The 21,028-nt window shown below is 33.2% G+C and overlaps 1 protein-coding gene across 1 annotated transcript; it reads right to left on the bottom strand.

Annotated features, from left to right (window-relative positions):
* Nucleotides 1-9,415: 9,415 nt before the first annotated feature.
* Nucleotides 9,416-20,397, bottom strand: LOC130656755 (myb-like protein U). Its single transcript, XM_057459670.1, has 2 exons — nucleotides 20,050-20,397; nucleotides 9,416-13,934 (listed from the first exon to the last, which is right to left on the bottom strand). The coding sequence occupies exon 2, from the start codon at nucleotides 13,852-13,854 to the stop codon at nucleotides 11,314-11,316; it is 2,541 nt and encodes an 846-aa protein (XP_057315653.1). The 5' UTR covers nucleotides 13,855-13,934; nucleotides 20,050-20,397; the 3' UTR covers nucleotides 9,416-11,313.
* Nucleotides 20,398-21,028: the final 631 nt, after the last annotated feature.

Raw genomic sequence — 21,028 nt, 5'->3', positions numbered from 1 at the left:
TCTTGATGAAGAAAAAAACGGCTTTTTTTAAAGCCACATATCTATAAAAAACATTATTGGCAAACACAAAATGTTTTGTTTTTTAAGTTTTACCTTACTTTCCTCAACTTGTTTTCATCATATAAAATGATATATACATATATATTTATGTATTCTGGGTACAGTATTATACATTATCCAATTTAGAGAACAGTAGTAGAACAGTAGTATTACATTACATATCATACAATTCATGGAACAGTAGTAAAACAACAGTAGTACCAGGCATATACACATTATACAATATTCAGAAGTGGAGGTGATCTCTGTCGGCAAAAGTAAAAACTTGGACTGAGCGGAATTTGAACTAGCGACCATATATGTAGGTATTGTTATGCATATTATATATATTATGATAACAAAACCTGTTTACTTACCTTCTTACTGGAACAGGCTATAAAAATAGCCTTTTTATTGTTTTTATTCCATATATACCATTTATTGTGAGAACGTGCGTTTCAGATAATGCACATAGAAAGATAAGATAATTTTTTTTAAGATCGTTCCAAAACTTAGGATCAAACTGAACTTCCTCTACCAAAAAACCATACTGAGTCCAAACAAAAAAGTTGCAAAATTTTAAACCAGTAACTCCCATCTGCATTTGACACTGGGTAAAATACTGATGATTTTTGTTCAGAACTAACTTCCCTTCGACATATTTTAAATAGGGTAGATGAATTTTAGGATGATTTGGAGATTTGTAATTAATGGAGTATGGACATTATACTTCTAAGCATGACTTAGGACAACACGAACACAAAATAACTCTGTCTGGACTAGCACCTATGACTGGAAAAACTTGTCTAAAAATAACCCACGCTCAATGACTTCAACATTCTTATGACCTTCAGAATAATACTTATAAAATTTATTCACTGCGTTAACTTCCACTGAGCGTCCATACTTTAATGCTGGAGTATTTGGACTAAGGAACACAAAACCGGAAATCTTTTGAAACAACTGCCAAAAATTTATGGTACATCCACCTTTTTCACAAACCTTTCCGCTTTGGTTTTTACTTCATGAGCTCTGGATGCAGTTATGACACCTTTGCGAAAAGCATACCAGTTTTCATTACAACATTGATATCGAGTAATAATTTTAATTTGCTTAATATTTGATGCTGAAAAGTGTACTGCAACATTGCTATGAAAAGTTTCAATAGAATTGGACATTAAAATGACATCATTGATGCTAACAAGGGTATTGGGGTTCGGTAATTTTCCAGTGACAATCTTACGCATGAAATCTGCTTCCGGTTTTGGAACAGCCATTGAAAGAGTGCTGTCTGGAACAACCTTTTCAAGTGCAGCAACTACATCGCAAAGCTTTAAAGTTCTTAATGACACATCAAAGGGATTATAGTCCTTCTTTGATGTACTTGAAAGACCCTTCGATTCTTTACCTCTTTTTCCAAAATCATCACGTTTAAATGTAACATCTTTGATCTTGACCGGTTTTACCTCTGTACGGTTAGGGAGCCACTCTCACGGTTTACTGGTACATGACATATTGGTCAGTCCAAGCCTAACTGCTGCTTCAAGATGAAAAAACAATGCTGCTATGTGGTTTTAGGTCTCTGACATATCAGCTACGGAGTCACAATGTGCAGACTTAACTTTGCTATTACTTGTTGTCACACAAATCCAAAGGTTATGTGGAGGGTCATTTATACGCTGTGATGGTCGACAATCAGCGTTTAAAAAACAATAACTGAAGGTTGGTTCAACTTCATGGTACAATATTAGGCCAAGCCAACCATTACTAAAATAGCTATATGCTTTTGAACTTTTGTAATCGTTTAAATCTGAACTACCAAGCTCACTGGGGTTAAACATTAGGGAATTGAATATATCACTATACAGTACGCATGGCTAAAACTATATGCCATAATTCTCACAGAGCTATTCAGAAGGAAGATACTTTGGGTCAGGAAGTACAACACCAGACTTACTGACTGTAAGCTCAGCCTGGTATTTTTTATGTAAAGCTATCTCTACCTCCTATGCTGTTTTGTTGACTGGAACAATATTTTCGCTAGCTGCAAATACCTAGCTACTAATTCGCATTTTCTCCAGCTAACCTTCTAACCTCCCACCTCAAATACCTTTTAAACTCGTCTACCTTTAATTTCTAATTCGATTTGCTTAAACGAAATTAACCTTATTTATTTTCCCGTAGCCAGACCTGACAGAATAAAAACAAGTTGTTTGAGAAGAGGAGTCGTCTTAGCTTGTACTTAAAAGTAAGGGTTATTGGTCGTATTACTTATCGTATTAAAATTTTCTAACTTTTATTAAAAACCTAATGCTTTTAAAACTGGAGGTAACGAGTTAAGATCATCTTGCACGTATCCATCTTTGGCTGATTTCGATTTCCAACGCCCATGTCGTTTGAATTACCTGTCTGCGACTCCGCCATTTGCAGCCGCTGTTGCACCACCGGATCTAAGGCTATGTAGGCCAAACTTTGATTTTTCTAAACCGATACTATCGAGCTCTTCTAGGAGTATTTCTCTCATTCTTGTGTATGATAAGCTCTTTCCTTTTCTAAGAGTTCCAATCGGATTAGATTTTGTCACAGTAACTGCTCCAAAAATAAATTCCTCTGAACTCTTGTCCGTTAACTTTGTAAGTTCTAAGTATACTTTTAGATTTTTGACTGGACATAATTCGTTTCCAGTCTTACTAATAAAAATCCAACTTCCTTCTCTGTAAACGTCAGTTTTGCACTTTTCTACGAACAGTTTCATGTAAGGTTCACAAATTGATATATCACAACGTCTAAGACCACCTATCTCGGAAAACCTCATAAACCCTGCATATTGTAAATGTTTTTTTTCTGCGAAAGTTTTGTGTGTAATAACTTTAAATGTTCAATTGTAATAGTTTGTTTTCTATTTTTCTTGGTCGAAATAATTCGTTTAGAAGCCTCAAGCATTTCAGTAACAATAGGATTTTCACATGGGTTTTCGTACCCTCCGAGAAGATGAAAAAACTTTATAGCATAATAAGCACCTTCGATTTTTGACAAAGACCAACCGGACTGAACTCCGCCTAATATAAACAACGCAATAGTGGTTGGTTTAGCTGGCTTAATTGACACTTTAAAAGACTTACACCAGCGTTCCCAAAGGTTGAAAGACGATTTATATTTCTTCAGGGTATTCTCCTCTCTACAAAATGACATGTATGTTGGCAGCTCAGTAGCCAAATGTTTTAAAGATTCATTCTCAATTTCAATTTTCAAGTGTTTTGTGATAAAGCCTAAAAGGGAGAAAATTATGACAATTTGATTCTACTTGAACTTTCAGAGTATAGTATTGTGCTCTTAATCAAAGTCCCAGTGGACCAGTACTCGTACCCTGTGGTATATTGCTCTAATTTTTTGTAGTCCCAGCGGATGCATTTGCACTGTGGCATTTTTAGCTGAAATCTAAATTGACAGCTAGTATTGGCGAAACGAATTTTTTGCTGCCAATGAAACACTTCTTATTTTTTCCCTTTGTTACACATACTTTTGGGTCACCAAAAACCTTTCTGTCTGTGATTGCAGTTTTGTTTTTTGAAAACAGGAGTGGCCAGAAATAAGCAGAAGGCCATTAAGGTGACACAATTACACCTTTACATTTCGAAGTTTTCATGTATTTTAACACTTTTCCTACAAGACTTGTTGGAGGTACTACGTAGTTGTTTTCGCCTTCCAATCGTAATTTAGCGCATTTACTCCTTCTGTATTGGGACAATAAAATTTTGAATAAAACCGACATATCTTTTTGTTGTCGTCGTCAGCAGATCTGTCAACAGTAAAAGGGCCCCACAGTTGGTTCAAATTATTATAAAGCTCTTCTTTTACTTGTCAGTCATCGTGATCTATCATACGACTAAGAGTGTCAGCAAATCTTAAATGTTCCCTTGGAACCCAGTTTACCATTAGGTCAATTCTATTTTTCCTACATATAAAATATATTTTTAGCAATAACTTGAAGATCTTAACTCTAGTTCCAGCCGTAGTTTTACTTGACAAAATTCGTACGTTTCCTCATCTCTTACATTGTTATTAAAATATTTAAACACTTATCTGTTGTCTTTTCTTTAGACTTGCTTATGGCCGATAACGTTTGGGCAGTCTTTTCTCCAGTGTCCAGTCTTGCCACAACCGAAGCACATTGATCTTGCACTTTGGAATCTATACGCTGATTGGGAAGAATATGGTGTGTTATGGTTACCGATACTCCCAGATGGTTGAAATGGTTCTCTTGGAAATGCGAATCTTTGTGATTGGAAATGGTTTGGCGTAAGTGGCGACGAGGACATTAGTTGGGTGTGCATAGGGCTGAAAGGTGGAGGGTAGAAGGACTTTGGCTTTACCTTTGCTTTCTTTTTTGCCAGTGCTTTTAACTCAGCCGATTTATCCGTTTTTCGTCATCTGAATCGCTTGCTAATTCATCAGATAAGTACTCTTCTACAGTGGCCCATCCTGCTGGTGATCTATCCGCCATTTTTATTAGCTTGTTTCGCTTCGTGATTTCGAGTTTCATTCCTGCTAAACGTTTTGTTGATCTTGATACAGAACCTTTTTTGATAAGGTCGATAACATCTTCCAAATCTTCCGCTAATTTTGGTTAAATTCGAATTGGATTTGATTACCTTTGAACTTAAATTGTCTCGATGATTCTGGTTTAGCTGAAACCTTCATGTTGTTCGATGTACTCTGTTGTTGTAGTTTTGTTTCGAATTCTTGTTTCTGTTTGATAAACATTTTTTCCAGGTAGCTTCTGATTAGGTTAAATTGTTCCATTCCGTTTAGCGTTTGTGGGGCAGATTGGCTGTTGATAACAGGTTCTTCCATGTTATTATTAGAGGTTCCGTCCATTGTAAATGCAATTGCGTGACCTTGAATACTTGAAAGCCAATCGACGTGTGATTGAACTTTCTGAAAATCCGCCCTTTGCTTAAAATCACGTGACAACGTGATACCGAGGTTATTACTGTAAAGCCTGTTCTACACCGAAAATAAATTCTACTGTAATATAGACACAACTGTGATATAGTTACAACTGTGATATAGTAACAACTGTGATATAGTTACAACTGTGATATAGTTACTACTGTGATATAGTTACAACTGTGATATAGTAACAACTGTGATATAGTAACAACTGTGATATAGTTACAACTGTGATATGGTTACAACTGTGATATAGTAACAACTGTGATATAGTTACAACTGTGATATAGTAACAACTGTGATATAGTTACAACTGTGATATAGTAACAACTGTGATATAGTTACAACTGTGATATAGTAACAACTGTGATACAGTTACAACTGTGATATAGTAACAACTGTGATATAGTTACAACTGTGATATAGTTACAACTGTGATATAGTTACAACTGTGATATAGTAACAACTGTGATATAGTAACAACTGTGATATAGTTACAAATGTGATATAGTTACAACTGTGATATAGTTACAACTGTGATATAGTTACAACTGTAATATAGACACAACTGTGATATAGTAACAACTGTGATATAGTTACAACTGTGATATAGTTACAACTGTGATATAGTAACAACTGTGATATAGTAACAACTGTGATATAGTAACAACTGTGATATAGTAACAACTGTGATATAGTAACAACTGTGATATAGTAACAACTGTGATATAGTTACAACTGTGATATAGTTACAACTGTGATATAGTTACAACTGTGGTATAGTAACAACTGTGATATAGTAACAACTGTAATATAGACACAATTGTGATATAGTTACAACTGTGATATAGTAACAACTGTGATATAGTAACAACTGTGATATAGTAACAACTGTGATATAGTTACAACTGTGATATAGTTACTACTGTGATATAGTTACAACTGTGATATAGTAACAACTGTGATATAGTAACAACTGTGATATAGTTACAACTGTGATATAGTTACAACTGTGATATAGTTACAACTGTGATATAGTTACAACTGTGATATAGTAACAACTGTGATATAGTAACAACTGTGATATAGTTACAACTGTGATATAGTTACAACTGTGATATAGTTACAACTGTGGTATAGTAACAACTGTGATATAGTAACAACTGTAATATAGACACAATTGTGATATAGTTACAACTGTGATATAGTAACAACTGTGATATAGTAACAACTGTGATATAGTAACAACTGTGATATAGTTACAACTGTGATATAGTTACTACTGTGATATAGTTACAACTGTGATATAGTAACAACTGTGATATAGTAACAACTGTGATATAGTTACAACTGTGATATGGTTACAACTGTGATATAGTAACAACTGTGATATAGTTACAACTGTGATATAGTAACAACTGTGATATAGTTACAACTGTGATATAGTAACAACTGTGATATAGTTACAACTGTGATATAGTAACAACTGTGATACAGTTACAACTGTGATATAGTAACAACTGTGATATAGTTACAACTGTGATATAGTTACAACTGTGATATAGTTACAACTGTGATATAGTAACAACTGTGATATAGTAACAACTGTGATATAGTTACAAATGTGATATAGTTACAACTGTGATATAGTTACAACTGTGATATAGTTACAACTGTGATATAGTAACAACTGTGATATAGTAACAACTGTGATATATTAACAACTGTGATATAGTTACAACTGTAATATAGACACAACTGTAATATAGACACAACTGTGATATAGTAGCAACTGTGATATAGTTACAACTGTGATATAGTTACAACTGTGATATAGTTACAACTGTGATATAGTTACAACTGTGATATAGTTACAACTGTGATATGGTTACAACTGTGATATAGTTACAACTGTAATATAGACACAACTGTGATATAGTAACAACTGTAATATAGACACAATTGTGATATAGTAACAACTGTAATATAGACACAATTGTGATATAGTTACAACTGTGATATAGTAACAACTGTGATATAGTTACAACTGTGATATAGTTACAACTGTGATATAGTTACAGCTGTGATATAGTTACAACTGTGATATAGTAACAACTGTAATATAGTTACAACTGTGATATAGTTACAACTGTGATATAGTTACAACTATGATATAGTTACAACTGTAATATAGTTACAACTGTGATATAGTAACAAGTGTGATATAGTTACAACTGTGATATAGTAACAACTGTGATATAGTTACAACTGTGATATAGTAACAACTGTGATATAGTTACAACTGTGATATAGTAACAACTGTGATATAGTAACAACTGTGATATAGTTACAACTGTGATATGGTTACAACTGTGATATAGTAACAACTGTGATATAGTTACAACTGTGATATAGTAACAACTGTGATATAGTAACAACTGTGATATAGTAACAACTGTAATATAGTTACAACTGTGATATAGTAACAACTGTGATATAGTAACAACTGTGATATAGTAACAACTGTGATATAGTTACAACTGTGATATAGTAACAACTGTGATATAGTTACAACTGTGATATAGTTACAAATGTGATATAGTTACAACTGTGATATAGTTACAACTGTAATATAGTTACAACTGTGATATAGTTACAACTGTGATATAGTTACAACTGTGATATAGTAACAACTGTGATATAGTTACAACTGTGATATAGTTACACAACGATAGCAAAATTACATTATTAGAAGGGAAGGTCGCACCATCTTCGAGTAAATCTGTTTTCTTTGGTAGCCTGAACTGCTTTGCTCCTAATGTTTGGCTACATTGGGCGAAATTAAATTTAAGAATATTTGCAATTTTGATACAATGTAAATTTTTTTTGCTCAATTTACCTGTTCGCTTGTGAACCTTTGCATTCCGTGGTAGCAACTTTTTTCTGCGTAGAGACGCAGTTCCGTAAAAAGATATCGTCATCGTCGGCATCCAGGAGTAAATTCTGTTCTTCATGGTCTAGTTCAGAATTTAAATCCTCGGAAGAAAAAGAAAAAAGAAAAAGAAGTCAATATGTGTACAGAAATTCCTCATGCCTTCACCTTCTTTTTTGTAACTTCTCAACGACGCAAACTTTTTTTCAGGCTTGTGTACAAAGATCGTTGGAATAGCCCCCAAGACCAGCTTACAGGGTGCTTTTCTAAAACCTGCAAAACAAACGACTAATTCATACACATTCGCAAGACGCACCCATTCTTAAAATTTTAACTTTCTACGAAACATCGCCACGTCTTTTATTATATTGCAAGAAAATTTTGTAATTATTGAAGATATTATTTCGGTTTGTCTTGTGCCAACAGCGTAGTCAGTGACAAACAGGAGAGGAAAGATGAAATTCGACGTGTAAGAAATGCATTAATGGCAAATGGATACAGTCATAAAGTCATCACGCAAGTAGAAAATAAAATGAAGAGAAGATGCAACGGAGACAACAAGGAAACATCAGAGGATTTCATCGCATCAGCATTCCTACCCTTTGTACCAGGTACTAGCGAGATCCTTCGTCGAGTTTTAAGGCAACACAAGATCAAATGCATTCTTAACTGTAAAGACACTCTGAGAAGCACTTTGTCTAAACCAAAAGACAAAATAAACCTGGAAGAACAATGCAATGTTGTTTACAAAATCCCGTGTAAAGATTGTGATACAGTGTACAAAGGCGAAACAAAAAGAAAGTTTAAGCAACGAGTACAAGAACGTATGCGCGCAGTGAGAAACGGAGATGTGAATAAAAACGAAATTGCGGACCACAGCTGGAGCAGAAGTCATCAGTTTAATTGGGATGAGAAGAAAATCATTGACAGAGAATCCAGAACAACGGACAGGAAGATTAAAGAAACCATCAACAGTGTAGCACGTAACAAACACATAAACAGCATCTCGTATCAACTTCCTGAGATTTAGTTACCAGCTCTACAGAAAAAGTAGTTACCTACATCTAGGTCCGAAAATGTTAATTACCGTAATTAACTGTAATTATCAGCTCGTTTCTAATTGGTTAATTTCTATGAATTTCGATCCTCTGCAATTATATAAATACATGCTCAACACCATTTACTTTGCCCGATGATGAGAGAAGGATCTCCCGAAACGTCGCCTGCTAAACTATCATGCTCAGGAAATGATAAACTTTCCACAGTAATATGAATACTGAACAGACAAACCGAAATAATATCTTCAATAATAGGTAAACTTTTATCAATAAAATTTATTTAGCGAGGTGATTTCAACCGAGCCAATCGTCTAATTGAGCTCATGAACACTCCCTTAAAATTATTCTTTACTGTGAATTGATTGAAATGAATGACAATTGATTGAAGTCAGAAACAGATGAAATAAAAGCCACGATTTAAGTTTTTCTTGCAGTGAAAATTACACGGACAAAAAAGAATTTCGCACTATTTTATTACTTCAAAGTGAGCTTATTTGTATTTCTGTTATTGGGTCGACAATTAAATTAATCACACCTACAATAGAAAGTCACAATTCTACAAAAATTACAAAGCAAGTATAATTGTTACAATCTTAGATTACCTTTATTCAGAGTTCCGTATAAATGACAGATTTGCCATTTGCTTAACTTTTGTTGAAATATTTGTGGTTTATCGTTGGTAGTCTGTACGAAATCTGTCATTCACTGGTGGTAATGTATTTAACATCACTGTCCTTTTTAAGAAGTAACACTCCTTTTTGAAAAAACAAGATATAGGTTTTGTTTGTAGTGCTTACTTCAACAATACAGATCATAAAAATCTAAATTTAACGGTAAATTTAAATGTTAATAAAGTTACGATTACAAAGGCATCCACAGCAACTAGAAGAGAGAACCATATATCTGTGTATATGTAGAAAAAGTAGCAATTTACTTAATGTGTTATACCTTTTTGGTGTGCTTAAATCGACCTTGGTGTGTTGAATTGCATACTTAATTATCCTTCACAAAGATAAAAACTCTAAAAAAATCTCTACATACATGTCTCGCGCCGTCGGTAAGGAAAGAGCATTCCTCATTCAGATAAAAATTCACAAACGAAAGCAGGTCAACAGTTGTCATGTATTGTGTATTCATGAAAGTAAAAAAGGGTAATATAAAATCTAAAATACAAATAAAAACGAAATAATAAAAACAACAACACAGTATTCACAAAATAAATAAAATTGCAGTAAAATATTAAGAACCCGTTTAATTTCGCTTAAACGTTTTAATTATGGGCTTAATTGGTCAAAAAACAGAACTGATCTAACTTTGTAAAAACACTCGACTTAAGGCAACAAAAAGTTTAACAACATCATCATCAACAACAACAACAACAACATACATAACTAACGAACAATTTGATGATACCTCAAAACCTAACCAGTGCACTGCAAAATAAGTTGTTATTTTACTATAGCTGTTTTTGTCAAAGACAAATATGGAGATTGATCATTTCGACTGTATTTGAAGTTTGAAAATGTTTGTTAAATGACATAAAAAAAGTTTTTAAATACTATTAAGTTCAATTTTCTATTTGAAAAATCTACATAATATACAAACAATAAATAATTTTGATCGCCATAAAAGTCTTTCCGATAAACGAAAACAAATTACGTTTTGTTTAACGTTCTAAAACGGCAAAAAGAGGAAGTGATCGCCTTTGCTGTTTTTTGCGCGGTTTAGACATTTTTTATCAGCTAATAACATTGTATTATATAGTTGTGAGCATAATACGTAAACCTTTTTTAGTTATTTTAATACATTTTATAACCAAGTCATTTGACATTTGCCCTCGTTGTAAAAAAGAGTTTCCGAGCAAGCTAGACAACAGACAGAACGAGCCAAAAAGTTACTCGTTTTTACAAGTAAACAAGAATTGTTTGAGTTTCTTTCTAACTTTTGTTTTGTTTAATAATTTTATTTTATTTGTATCAAAGAAAAGTTAAAACTAAGTTGATACGGAAATTTACTCAACAAATAATCTTTTTTGATGGCTCCGAAAAATAAAACTAACATCTCTGAAACAAAAATGTTGTTTTAAAACACATAATTCCTAGACTATTCGTGGAGTGACCTTTGACGTTTTCTTACAGCTTCTTCCTTTATTTACGACGTTTAACAACCTATAGTTACACTGTTAGTCCGGTCAATAAAAATACGATTAAAAAAAAGCTTCATCAAACTAAAACGTGATATCTAAGTAAAACATCATATTTTTCATATGGCGAAAAATTCACCATATGTCCGCAAAAAATTTGTCTTAAAAGGTAAATTTGTAAAAATATCTCATAAACTTTCTAATTCACTCCATAAATGATCGAACAAATCCATATCGGCTGCCGGCTGTCCGCTTGGAAAACTAACCTGACCTGTGTACATGGTACCATTGCTTTTTTGTTTCTCACAAGTTGAAGATTGTTCATTGGTAGTAGGTGAAAACAATAGCTCGTTGCCAGAAGATGGGATAGAAAATAAATTATCGTTACTAATATCTTCTTTAAAATTAACGAAAAAGTTTAAATCAATGCTAGTTTCTGATTGATTGTTATTGCAAGTGGTAATAGCATTGTCCGAATTTTGGCTAGATGAGTTAAATATCGATTCTTGTATAATTTCTCTATCGATATCAATTTCAGTATTCTCGCTAAATATCTGTTCAAAGTCCTGTGTATTAAATATATTTCCATTCGCTTCAGAGCTCACACTGGACACACTACTCTGTTGACTATAACTCAGTGCAGAATCAACACTTGATACACTACCCATATCACGTGACAAAAGTAATGAATTCGAGCTGTCTTCGTCATAGTTTAGTGTACAATTTAAAGGTGATAACGTGTTAAGAAATTCATCCTCGTGACTATTAGACAAATGATTATTTTGGTATTTTGCACGTTTGTTGCATTTTCCACCTTTTTCCGATTCTTCTAGTTTTCTCTTTAAAGTGCGCAGAAGTTCTTCAACATCTGATTTTGGTATAAAGTCAGTGTCTTTACGCGAAAGAATATCGTCTATACTTGTTAAGTTATTTTCATATCTGCAATCCTCGCCAGTTTTCTTGTTATTGTTACTGCGTCTCGATTGATTTTCTTGTTTACTTTTACGTTGCTTATGTTGAGCTGCAGCATGGTGTCGAGTTTGTGATATTTTGTTCGCCATTGATGTATTTAGAGGCGATACTTTGTATGTTTGACTTTCTTTGAGTGGTGCAGTTTTTTTCTGACTAGATCGATTAGTAAGGTCTATGCATGTCTTAAATGTCTCTAGATTTGTATCATCTTGTTTAAGTTTTACTGGCGTTCCTTGTACAGTTTTACAGGCTGCTAAACTTGTTCTATGGTTAATAGACAAAAAGTCTTCCTTAAGACACTCAGTGTTTTTATTATTTTTTATTTCCTTTTGTGCTAAATTTGTTTTATTACTGCATGAATCTTCTTTCCTTATCTCTGTTATTGAAGAATTTTCTAATCGACGTTCACATCTATTTATATCTTTATATAGTTTCTTCGGCGATTTGTTCGAGGTATCATCTGCTGTTGCAAGAACTGCCTGAGTACTTGTCTTCTTTGCCTCGACTTTTTGAACGTCTCCTTCTGTCATATCGGTGCTTTCTTTTTTTACTGAATAGCCATGTGACTTATCTAGGCAGCTAATATTCTTTTGTTTGCATTTGTATTGATCGGTGCCACTTGAATTTAGACAATTATTCTCCTTATTTATTTCCTTAGTAGGAACATTAACAATTTTGTTTTGATAATCCTTGCTTGTCGCATCATTTTGTTTCACGGGATGTAACTTGATCTTGCTTTTAACCTGTTGTTTTCCAGCAACACTATTCTCTATTGGCGCCATAGAATTATCAAGCTGCGGTTGAACTTTGACCTTAGCTCCTTTAGCAGCAGCAGCAGCAACATACTGTTCATACAGTTTTTCTGGTACAGTATATACTAGTTGATGTAAATGTCCAGTCGAATCCTGTACTAAACATAAAGGAATTTGATTAGCCGCCATTTGTCCTTGCACAGACGCGAATGATTGTTTTGCGCGTGATAATTTTGTTAAATGCTCGTGCTTATTTGTACCGTTTTGTGCTAAATAACACTGACCATTTTTCTGATGTACATTTTGAGATGTATAATATAAATGAGGGTCTGGATAGCTGTTAGATATTCCGTAGAAACCAGGGTGATGCGATGTCGAGTAACCAATATAACTTTGATTCATATAATAATAAGAACCATGTGGATGACTTTGTAGCAACACTGGCCTGGAAGGAGTCGGGATTTGCGCTGGCGAAAAATTACTTGTCTTGACTTTAGATGGAAAGTTTGTTGGTGACGTCGGTGTTGAAACGCTTTTTGAAGTGGATTGATAAAGCGTAATACTGTTTTGATTTTTATGTGATTTTAGTACTTCTTGTGACAATGAGTGCTTGCTTTCAGAAAACAAAGAAAAAGTGGTCGCCTTCTTCGAGCTGCTAATGTTACTATTACTGTTGTTATTGTTGTTGATGTTACGTTTATCGTTATTATTTTCATTATCGCCACTACTAGTATCATTACAGTTCGCCTTTTTGTTTTCCATATTCCGTGGTTTATTTCGCTTTTCTTCTGGTAAATTTGGTACTGCAAATGTGGAAAACAGCTCCTGAGGGCTTGCATGCATGTTGTCTTTAAAAATGCTTTTCGCATTATCGACTTTGGTAATATCTGCAAAACAAGTACTTGCATCTTCGACGATTTTCATAGCAAATGTTTGTTCTGCCAGTTTATTACTTTTAGACATGACGTGTTCCGCTTCAGCTAATTCCATAACCATGTTAAGCATCTTGTTATTGTTTTAGATGTCTTCAGTAATCAAGCAAGAAAGTTTTTCCTTCAATCAGCTTAAATATTTTAAATCCATATCTAGACAAGAAAAAACAAGTTTGTAAAACACATTTAATTGTAACTGATTTTTAAAACTAATATTATATCAATCAAAAAAAAAAATACTAGGGAATTGATTAGAATACACAAACACAAAACACAAACCGGCAAGCAGATTTTCCTACAATAATCAGCAAAAAACAGAAACACAACCATACCAAAGTGAAACACGTTCCTACAAATGTCTACCTTGACGCTGCCATTTGACAACGACAGCGTGTCAGCAAGCCTTTCCCGTTAACCGCATAAATTTATATATTTACATCAGGAAGGACGAAACAGTGAGCGACACATTTAACTTTTCTGACACCCACACTCTATGTTAGTCTTCCCAATATTATTTTTTTCTGTCTGTAAACTCAAATTATTATTTGTTTAGCTACGGCTTTTCAATGGTGTTCACCTTTGTCACCAGGCTTTTTATATTTAACTAGAATAGTAAACCTGAACTTCACATTGTACAGGTAATATTTTCTGCTTCCACTTAAAAACAGAATTTCTAACATCGATTTAGATATTGGAGATCCCATTCTCCAAAAAGACTTGAAATCAAACCACAACAAGGTAGAACGCAACAAACAGTCTGTGAACTAAGTTCATAATGCTTTTTAACAACTCACATAAAGTTCTCTTTTCTTCTGAGATTCATTCCAAGGAAGTTTCACACTATGTTAAGTGAAATGTGACATTGAATTGATCTATATTAATATGTTTATTGATTTTTGTATAGAGCTGCTTCCTGCACATGTCCGCAGATCGGAAATTAGGCATAGCAACTAGTTGGTGGAATGAAAGGCAGACGTGATTATCAAAATATAGTAAAAATAATTTTATTTACCTATCCCATCATGAGTGATTTTAGTCGTTTTTAACAAAAACTGTAATCAGAAGAGTGAACACAAAGTACAAAGTCAGGCGGGCAGTTATCAGCAAAAAGTGTGGCAAAACAGTAATAAATTAATAAAGACAGCATTATTAACAGCCGCGACAAAATTAACAGTAGTAACATCAACAACAACAACAACAACAAAAACAACAAAAACAACAAACAAACAAACAACATTTAGCAATAAACTACAACAACAAAAAACAACAATAAATTACAACAACAAACAAGTAAACAAAAACAGCTATCAAAACTATTGCACAATTTTCTTCGATTATAGATTGTGTAATACCTCCGGCAAGTAACTACCGTATTTTCCTTAATTAGATATGACCGTAAGTATAAGGCTGTTACCTATTTATACTTGAAAAAACAAGAATATATTTCCACTGACTACTTATAACATGGTACTTACTTTTACAAGAAGAACTCTCAAATAAGTTTAGTTATAAAAACATGGTTACCATAAAAAAACAACACGAAAGCTATATAAAATCTCGTCCGTCGAACAAAATAATTGTAGCTAATAATATTTTGCCATCTGTTTTTATGTATGTCTGAGAGTTGAATGTGTATATTTTGTCTTCTTTTAACTGTCAAGTGTACTTCATTAAAAGCTGTGGCGGCTTGTCATAAACAAACAAATATCTTTTTTCTTACAGCGTTCATATTTTTTTATCTTTTTTAAAATCTCTAGGTTTCAAACAAAAAATGATCTGTACAAGAAATATTCTATCGTCAATTGCAATTTAGGAATCACAACAGAATCTATACTGCAAGTATACCTTCTATGCTGCAAACATAGCGGCACTCCCCCCGCCCTCCTAATATTTATTTTTTTAGAAACGTTGTGAACGACGCGAACTGTACTGAAATTAAGAAACCTTATAATATAAGATAATGAATCAAGGAGTAAAAAATGGTATACAGCTACATATGTTTAAATAGTGATTCTGTATTGGAAGAATGCTGCTAATTTTTAAGTCTTAAAAAAATCTCAACTACACTTTCTTTTATAAGAACCTGTAAATTTAGTATCCAACTCCAGTATGTAGCTACATGCTATATATTATTCGCACGATTTACTCAGTAGAAAAAAGTAATTCAGCACATTATTCTTAAAATTTTAAAGGAATCCCTTAGTTATGTGTTAGATGTATGAGTAATATGTCACAACAGTATCGAATGACGTGTTAAAAAATTGTTGTTTTTTCAACTTTACAGTCTGGACAGTAAAAATGTAGAAACTGCATGAAATAAAAAAAGTACGCCGTTATATTTTTTATCATCATCCCTTAGATTGATGATGTTGGCAAAGAAAAAGACAATTTTAATAACTGATTTATATCCGGCATCACACCTACTTACCAGAAAGGCACCGCTTATTACAGATTTACTGTACTATGGTAGATAACCTTATCCACAGTTCTTTTCAAGAATGAAACATTGCTTACAATTCGACTTGTTTGTTTATGTTTTTAAGTATAAAACCAACGGTTTACCACATTAAAATAAATAGTAGCGAAAAGGACACGAAGAGCTTCATTTGTTTTATATCTTGAGTGACACTTGACTCGCGAGCTTAAAAATGAATTTCCAAAGGGATTAGCGCGACGATCGTTGACAATGGAAGAAAGGGAAAATGTTGTTACGTAAACGTAAATGTCTTATTATATATTTCGGTTAGTTGCTAGGGTTGAATTAAATTATATTGACCTGCTCTATAGTACACAAACTACATCAAACAAACAAAAACAACCACAAAAAAACTGCACAACATTAGTAAATCAATATACCAGTTATGCGCGCAAATGTCCGCCATGAAAACACGTCTGCACCAACGCTATATATATATGTTACCAAACAATAACAAAATTTTTATAATTTAGTGCGATCGAAAAAATAATTATTTGGGGCATGCCGAAGTATTAACAAAAGAAGATAAATTAGCATTATATCATCAATTCAAGCCCCGCGCAAAAACATATATATAGCGTTAGTGCAAACGAGTATTCATGGCGGACATTTGCGATAACTGGTATATTGATTTACTAATTTTCGATACGTGCAGGTTTTTTTGTGGTTGTTTTTGTTTATTTGATATAGTGATCTCTTTTTTAAGGCCGTGACTTTTGCTTCAAGAAACGCGATATACAAAACTAAAGGGGATAATAATAGGGACGATATGAGAAATTCTTTATTTGCCTTGTTTACATTTTGTTCTTTCATCAGATACCTTACTACAACGTTTTATATGACACACATATTTGTAATCCTGCTATTCGCATTGCAAACATTTTTTCGTATTGCGCACATTATGTGCTTTGCTACTGGCCAGCATGGCTGCCACTGATAATTTCCTTCTTTTGGTTAGCGCCCATGTTGATTTAATTAACGATACTGTTTAGATGCTTGTTAAAGTCACAATGACCCAGTCTAAAAAGCGCTTTGAATTCAACAGGATAGAGCTGTGTGTTGATATAGAATGTAATTGACTTCCTTTGTAACAACGAAGGACTTGACAAAGAAAGAGATGTAGTTATGGAAGAAGATAATTATCATGCAAAAGCATAAGCATTTTATAAACTTTCAACAGATTAAAAGGAAAAACCACAAAAGCAACAAAGCTACTTCGGAAAATTTTCTGAAAACCTAAAGCCTAAAAAGCCTAAATCAAACAAAAATCAGTTGATACCTGTTCCACTCATTTTGAACTCAGGAAAAGTGTCCGTGTCGTTAAAATAAATTTTAAATAGATTTCTAGAAAATGAAATTAAATTTATTTTAAGTGATGACGGATAAAAATTTTAACTCCATAATCTCATAATTTATTTACTACTTTCAAATGCTTTTTAAGCCTGCCGACACCAACAAAAATATGAAAAGTAGAATAATTAGATTTATTGATTAATAAAAATAACAGTAGTTGGTTAAAAAAAATTTTTTTTAGAGCATTACACAGATTTAATAACTATGTGTAGCTGCTACCTGCATTAACACTTGTTTTTTATGTTTGTTTACTTAAGCTGTGTACGCTGTGTTGAAGGCGACTGCAAGTGATGCATAAAACCTAGCAATGGTTTATTATGATAGTGTTAATTTTGGTACTTTGCTGGCTGTTATTAACTGTGGAACAAAGTTTCTGATTTGGCCAGCATAACTTTATTTCTTAACTTTTTCTCGTAGTAGTCATTAATTTTTCTTTTGACACTCTTTTTTTTACCAAAATTTTATCATTTATCTTCTCTAGGAGATATTTAAAAAAAGCATTAAAAATGTCTGCTTACGTTTTCAGTTTTTTGCACGCCCTCTCTAAATTTGTGTTGTTTTGTAAGTGAGTTTACGCTTTCCAGTTCCACACAGAGTAATTTTTAGCTTATTTAACCATACCCTTTAAAAAAAATCAAATTATGATTTGATTTCTAAATTTCTTGTAACAGCTTTAAAATATATATCTTTTAGTTTTTTAGCCGCCCGGATTTCTTGTTACTCTCCTTCCCCGTTTTAGTGTCATTTTAAATATTTCCACAGTTGCATTCTCACAGCACTATTCTTAAAAAAAAAATGTATTATAATAAAACAATGTAAGACGAGACCAAGCAATCTAAGGAGATCATATCGATATTATCATGTTAGGAGCCTGGTGGCGAAGGCTTTTAAAATGCGCGTCATTTCTATGCAGCAGAAAAACAAGAGAGGTAGCGTATAGCATGGAGAAACAATTCAAAATAAAGATTGGACTAAAATTAGTTCTTACGACCCCACAAAAAACTCCTTGTTTGATAACATACTTCTCGTGAGATATTTTCTGTTTATGTTTGATCTCAGGGTTGGTTGTTTATTTGTACGAAGAAAAATAATGTCAGTCCCACAAGAAGAAAAGAAAAAAATTAAGCTTGCATAATTTAAATATTAGACGTCAACCAAGCTTAGCAACAAATTAACAACCTTTATTTCAGTTAGTAGAGAGTATTAAGCGCCGACTAAACATTAACAGCGTTAGTAATGTAATGTTTGTTTGTTTGATGACACTGTCTGAGCTATTAATCACGCTAACGTATTATTTTTATCCTATGACACATGTCTGAATAGGAGAGTGAATATTTATCAGAGTTGTTTTAAAATTACTTTTATTCAACACGAAATCGTGCATTTGTTGGTGTTGTCAAGAACAGTTTTTACGCAGTACATTTGAAATTTTAATTTTACAACATTGTGGAAAAATCGTCGTACACCATGACTGGGCGATACAGAAAATTAATTTAACGAAACACAATGATAGAAACAACCTGTTTAAAAAAAGTGTTTAAAAAAAATGAAAACATGAAAATATGTCCTTAAAGTTCCTTCCACCCCTACTCCTTCCTACTGCAGCCCCTGGGATAATACTTGCTACACTAATTCATGCTGGTGATGCATTAAATAGTGGTCAGCACTTTGCACGACTTACAACTTAAAAAAAAAACAGAACTAAGTTTGAAGTATGATGTGCCAGCAATCAACAAGGTGACAATAGCTCATTTAAAGATTGAAGTTATTTTGATTTTCTATATTCTTACTTTGTCTTGGTGGCTATTTAACAAAAATTTTGTATATACCACGTTGCCATATTTTTTTACTTTTAGCTGCCTCTGAGCTATCTCTAAGTACTAGAAATGACATTTTTTGCATCTTGCTGGCTATATGCACTTCGTTTTTTAACAATTAAAGTTTTAAAGCGTTATTAACAATGCAAAACAATGCAAGGCAGGGTAAATAATTGGAATATCCAAAACAACAACAACAAGTACAAATATAGTAGAATAAAAAACAACAACAGGAACAACAGCTACGACAAAGACAACGACGACAACGACAACGACGATCACAACGACAACGACAACGACAACGATCACAACAACAACGACAACGATTACAACAACAACGACAACGATCACAACACAACGACAACGATCACAACGACAACGATCACAACGACAACGATCACAACGACAACGATCACAACGACAACGATCACAACGATAACGATCACAACGACAACGATCACAACGACAACGATCACAACGACAACGATCACAACAACAACGACAACGATCACAACGACAACGATCACAACAACAACGACAACGATCACAACGATAAATAAATAAAGAGAAATAATAGAATATCCACAAATCTTGGTTATAGGCTATACCTGTAACACTATACCTGGAAGAGTTTTAAAATGTTCAATATCTTCTTTGATCTCGCGTTGAATTTTCTGCAACATTATGCACCTTTTATTTATCTTCTCATGTGAAGTGTCTCTGCTCCCTTAGTATATCTTTAAAATCCTTGGTCAACTTTATATGAATCTAAGGAAATGAAATAGAAAGGATCATTGTCATTATATAAGAAACAATAACATTCTTTTTAAACAAATGTCCCCATGAAATTTTCGATGGAGATAGTCTGGCAATCAGCTTAATTCACATTATTGACTTAGCTAGGATAAAATCATAATGCAAATAAAATTACACAGAACAGCATTGTTTTAAATCATCGCACGTAATAGCTAATTATATATTGATTGTTATTATAATGATGCGAGTTGTTTGATTTCGCACGTTGTTAGGCATGTTGTTGCAGGCATTTAAATCGAACACCCATTTTTATTTTAGCAGGTCGACAAGACCGAAAGCGTTTTGACGTGCTGAAGGATACAGTGTGTGTCGGAGTATTCTAACGACGGTAACATAGTTTTTTTATCGTAAAAACTAATAAGGAACAAATGCATTAGTTATGCCAGTGTGTCCAAATTAGCTGGCATTTATTTAGTGTCAATTAAAAAATGTACAGAGTTTTGTTTTAATGTGAGAACTAAAGACTTTATCCTCTTTATTTGTCATAGTAATTCGATTATTTCTTTTATTTAACTATTGAAGTAACGAAAAGCCCTCTTGAATTACTAACATGGTGACACATTGTTATGTTTAGATTTTATATGACTGTACGGAGGTACACCCACCTTTGTAGAAATAAATCACAAAATATTGATATAAACAGCTTATTAAAATAAAGCAGGAAGTTTATCATTGTTGATAAAACGAAAAAGATGCGTGGGAAGAAATCGTGACTTTATAGATAAAATGTGTAGTCTGTTCCTACCGAGAAAAAAAATTAAATGGGACATAAATATGACATGATG

The sequence above is a fragment of the Hydractinia symbiolongicarpus genome, chromosome 9 (genome assembly GCF_029227915.1).
Source record: "Hydractinia symbiolongicarpus strain clone_291-10 chromosome 9, HSymV2.1, whole genome shotgun sequence".
Classification (NCBI taxonomy): domain Eukaryota; kingdom Metazoa; phylum Cnidaria; class Hydrozoa; order Anthoathecata; family Hydractiniidae; genus Hydractinia; species Hydractinia symbiolongicarpus.
This window is presented reverse-complemented; position numbering and strand designations above follow the sequence as displayed.

Coding starts and splice junctions, on each gene's coding strand:
- LOC130656755 (XM_057459670.1), bottom strand. CDS start 13,854: ATGCTTAACATGGTTATGGAATTAGCTGAAGCGGAACACGTCATGTCT.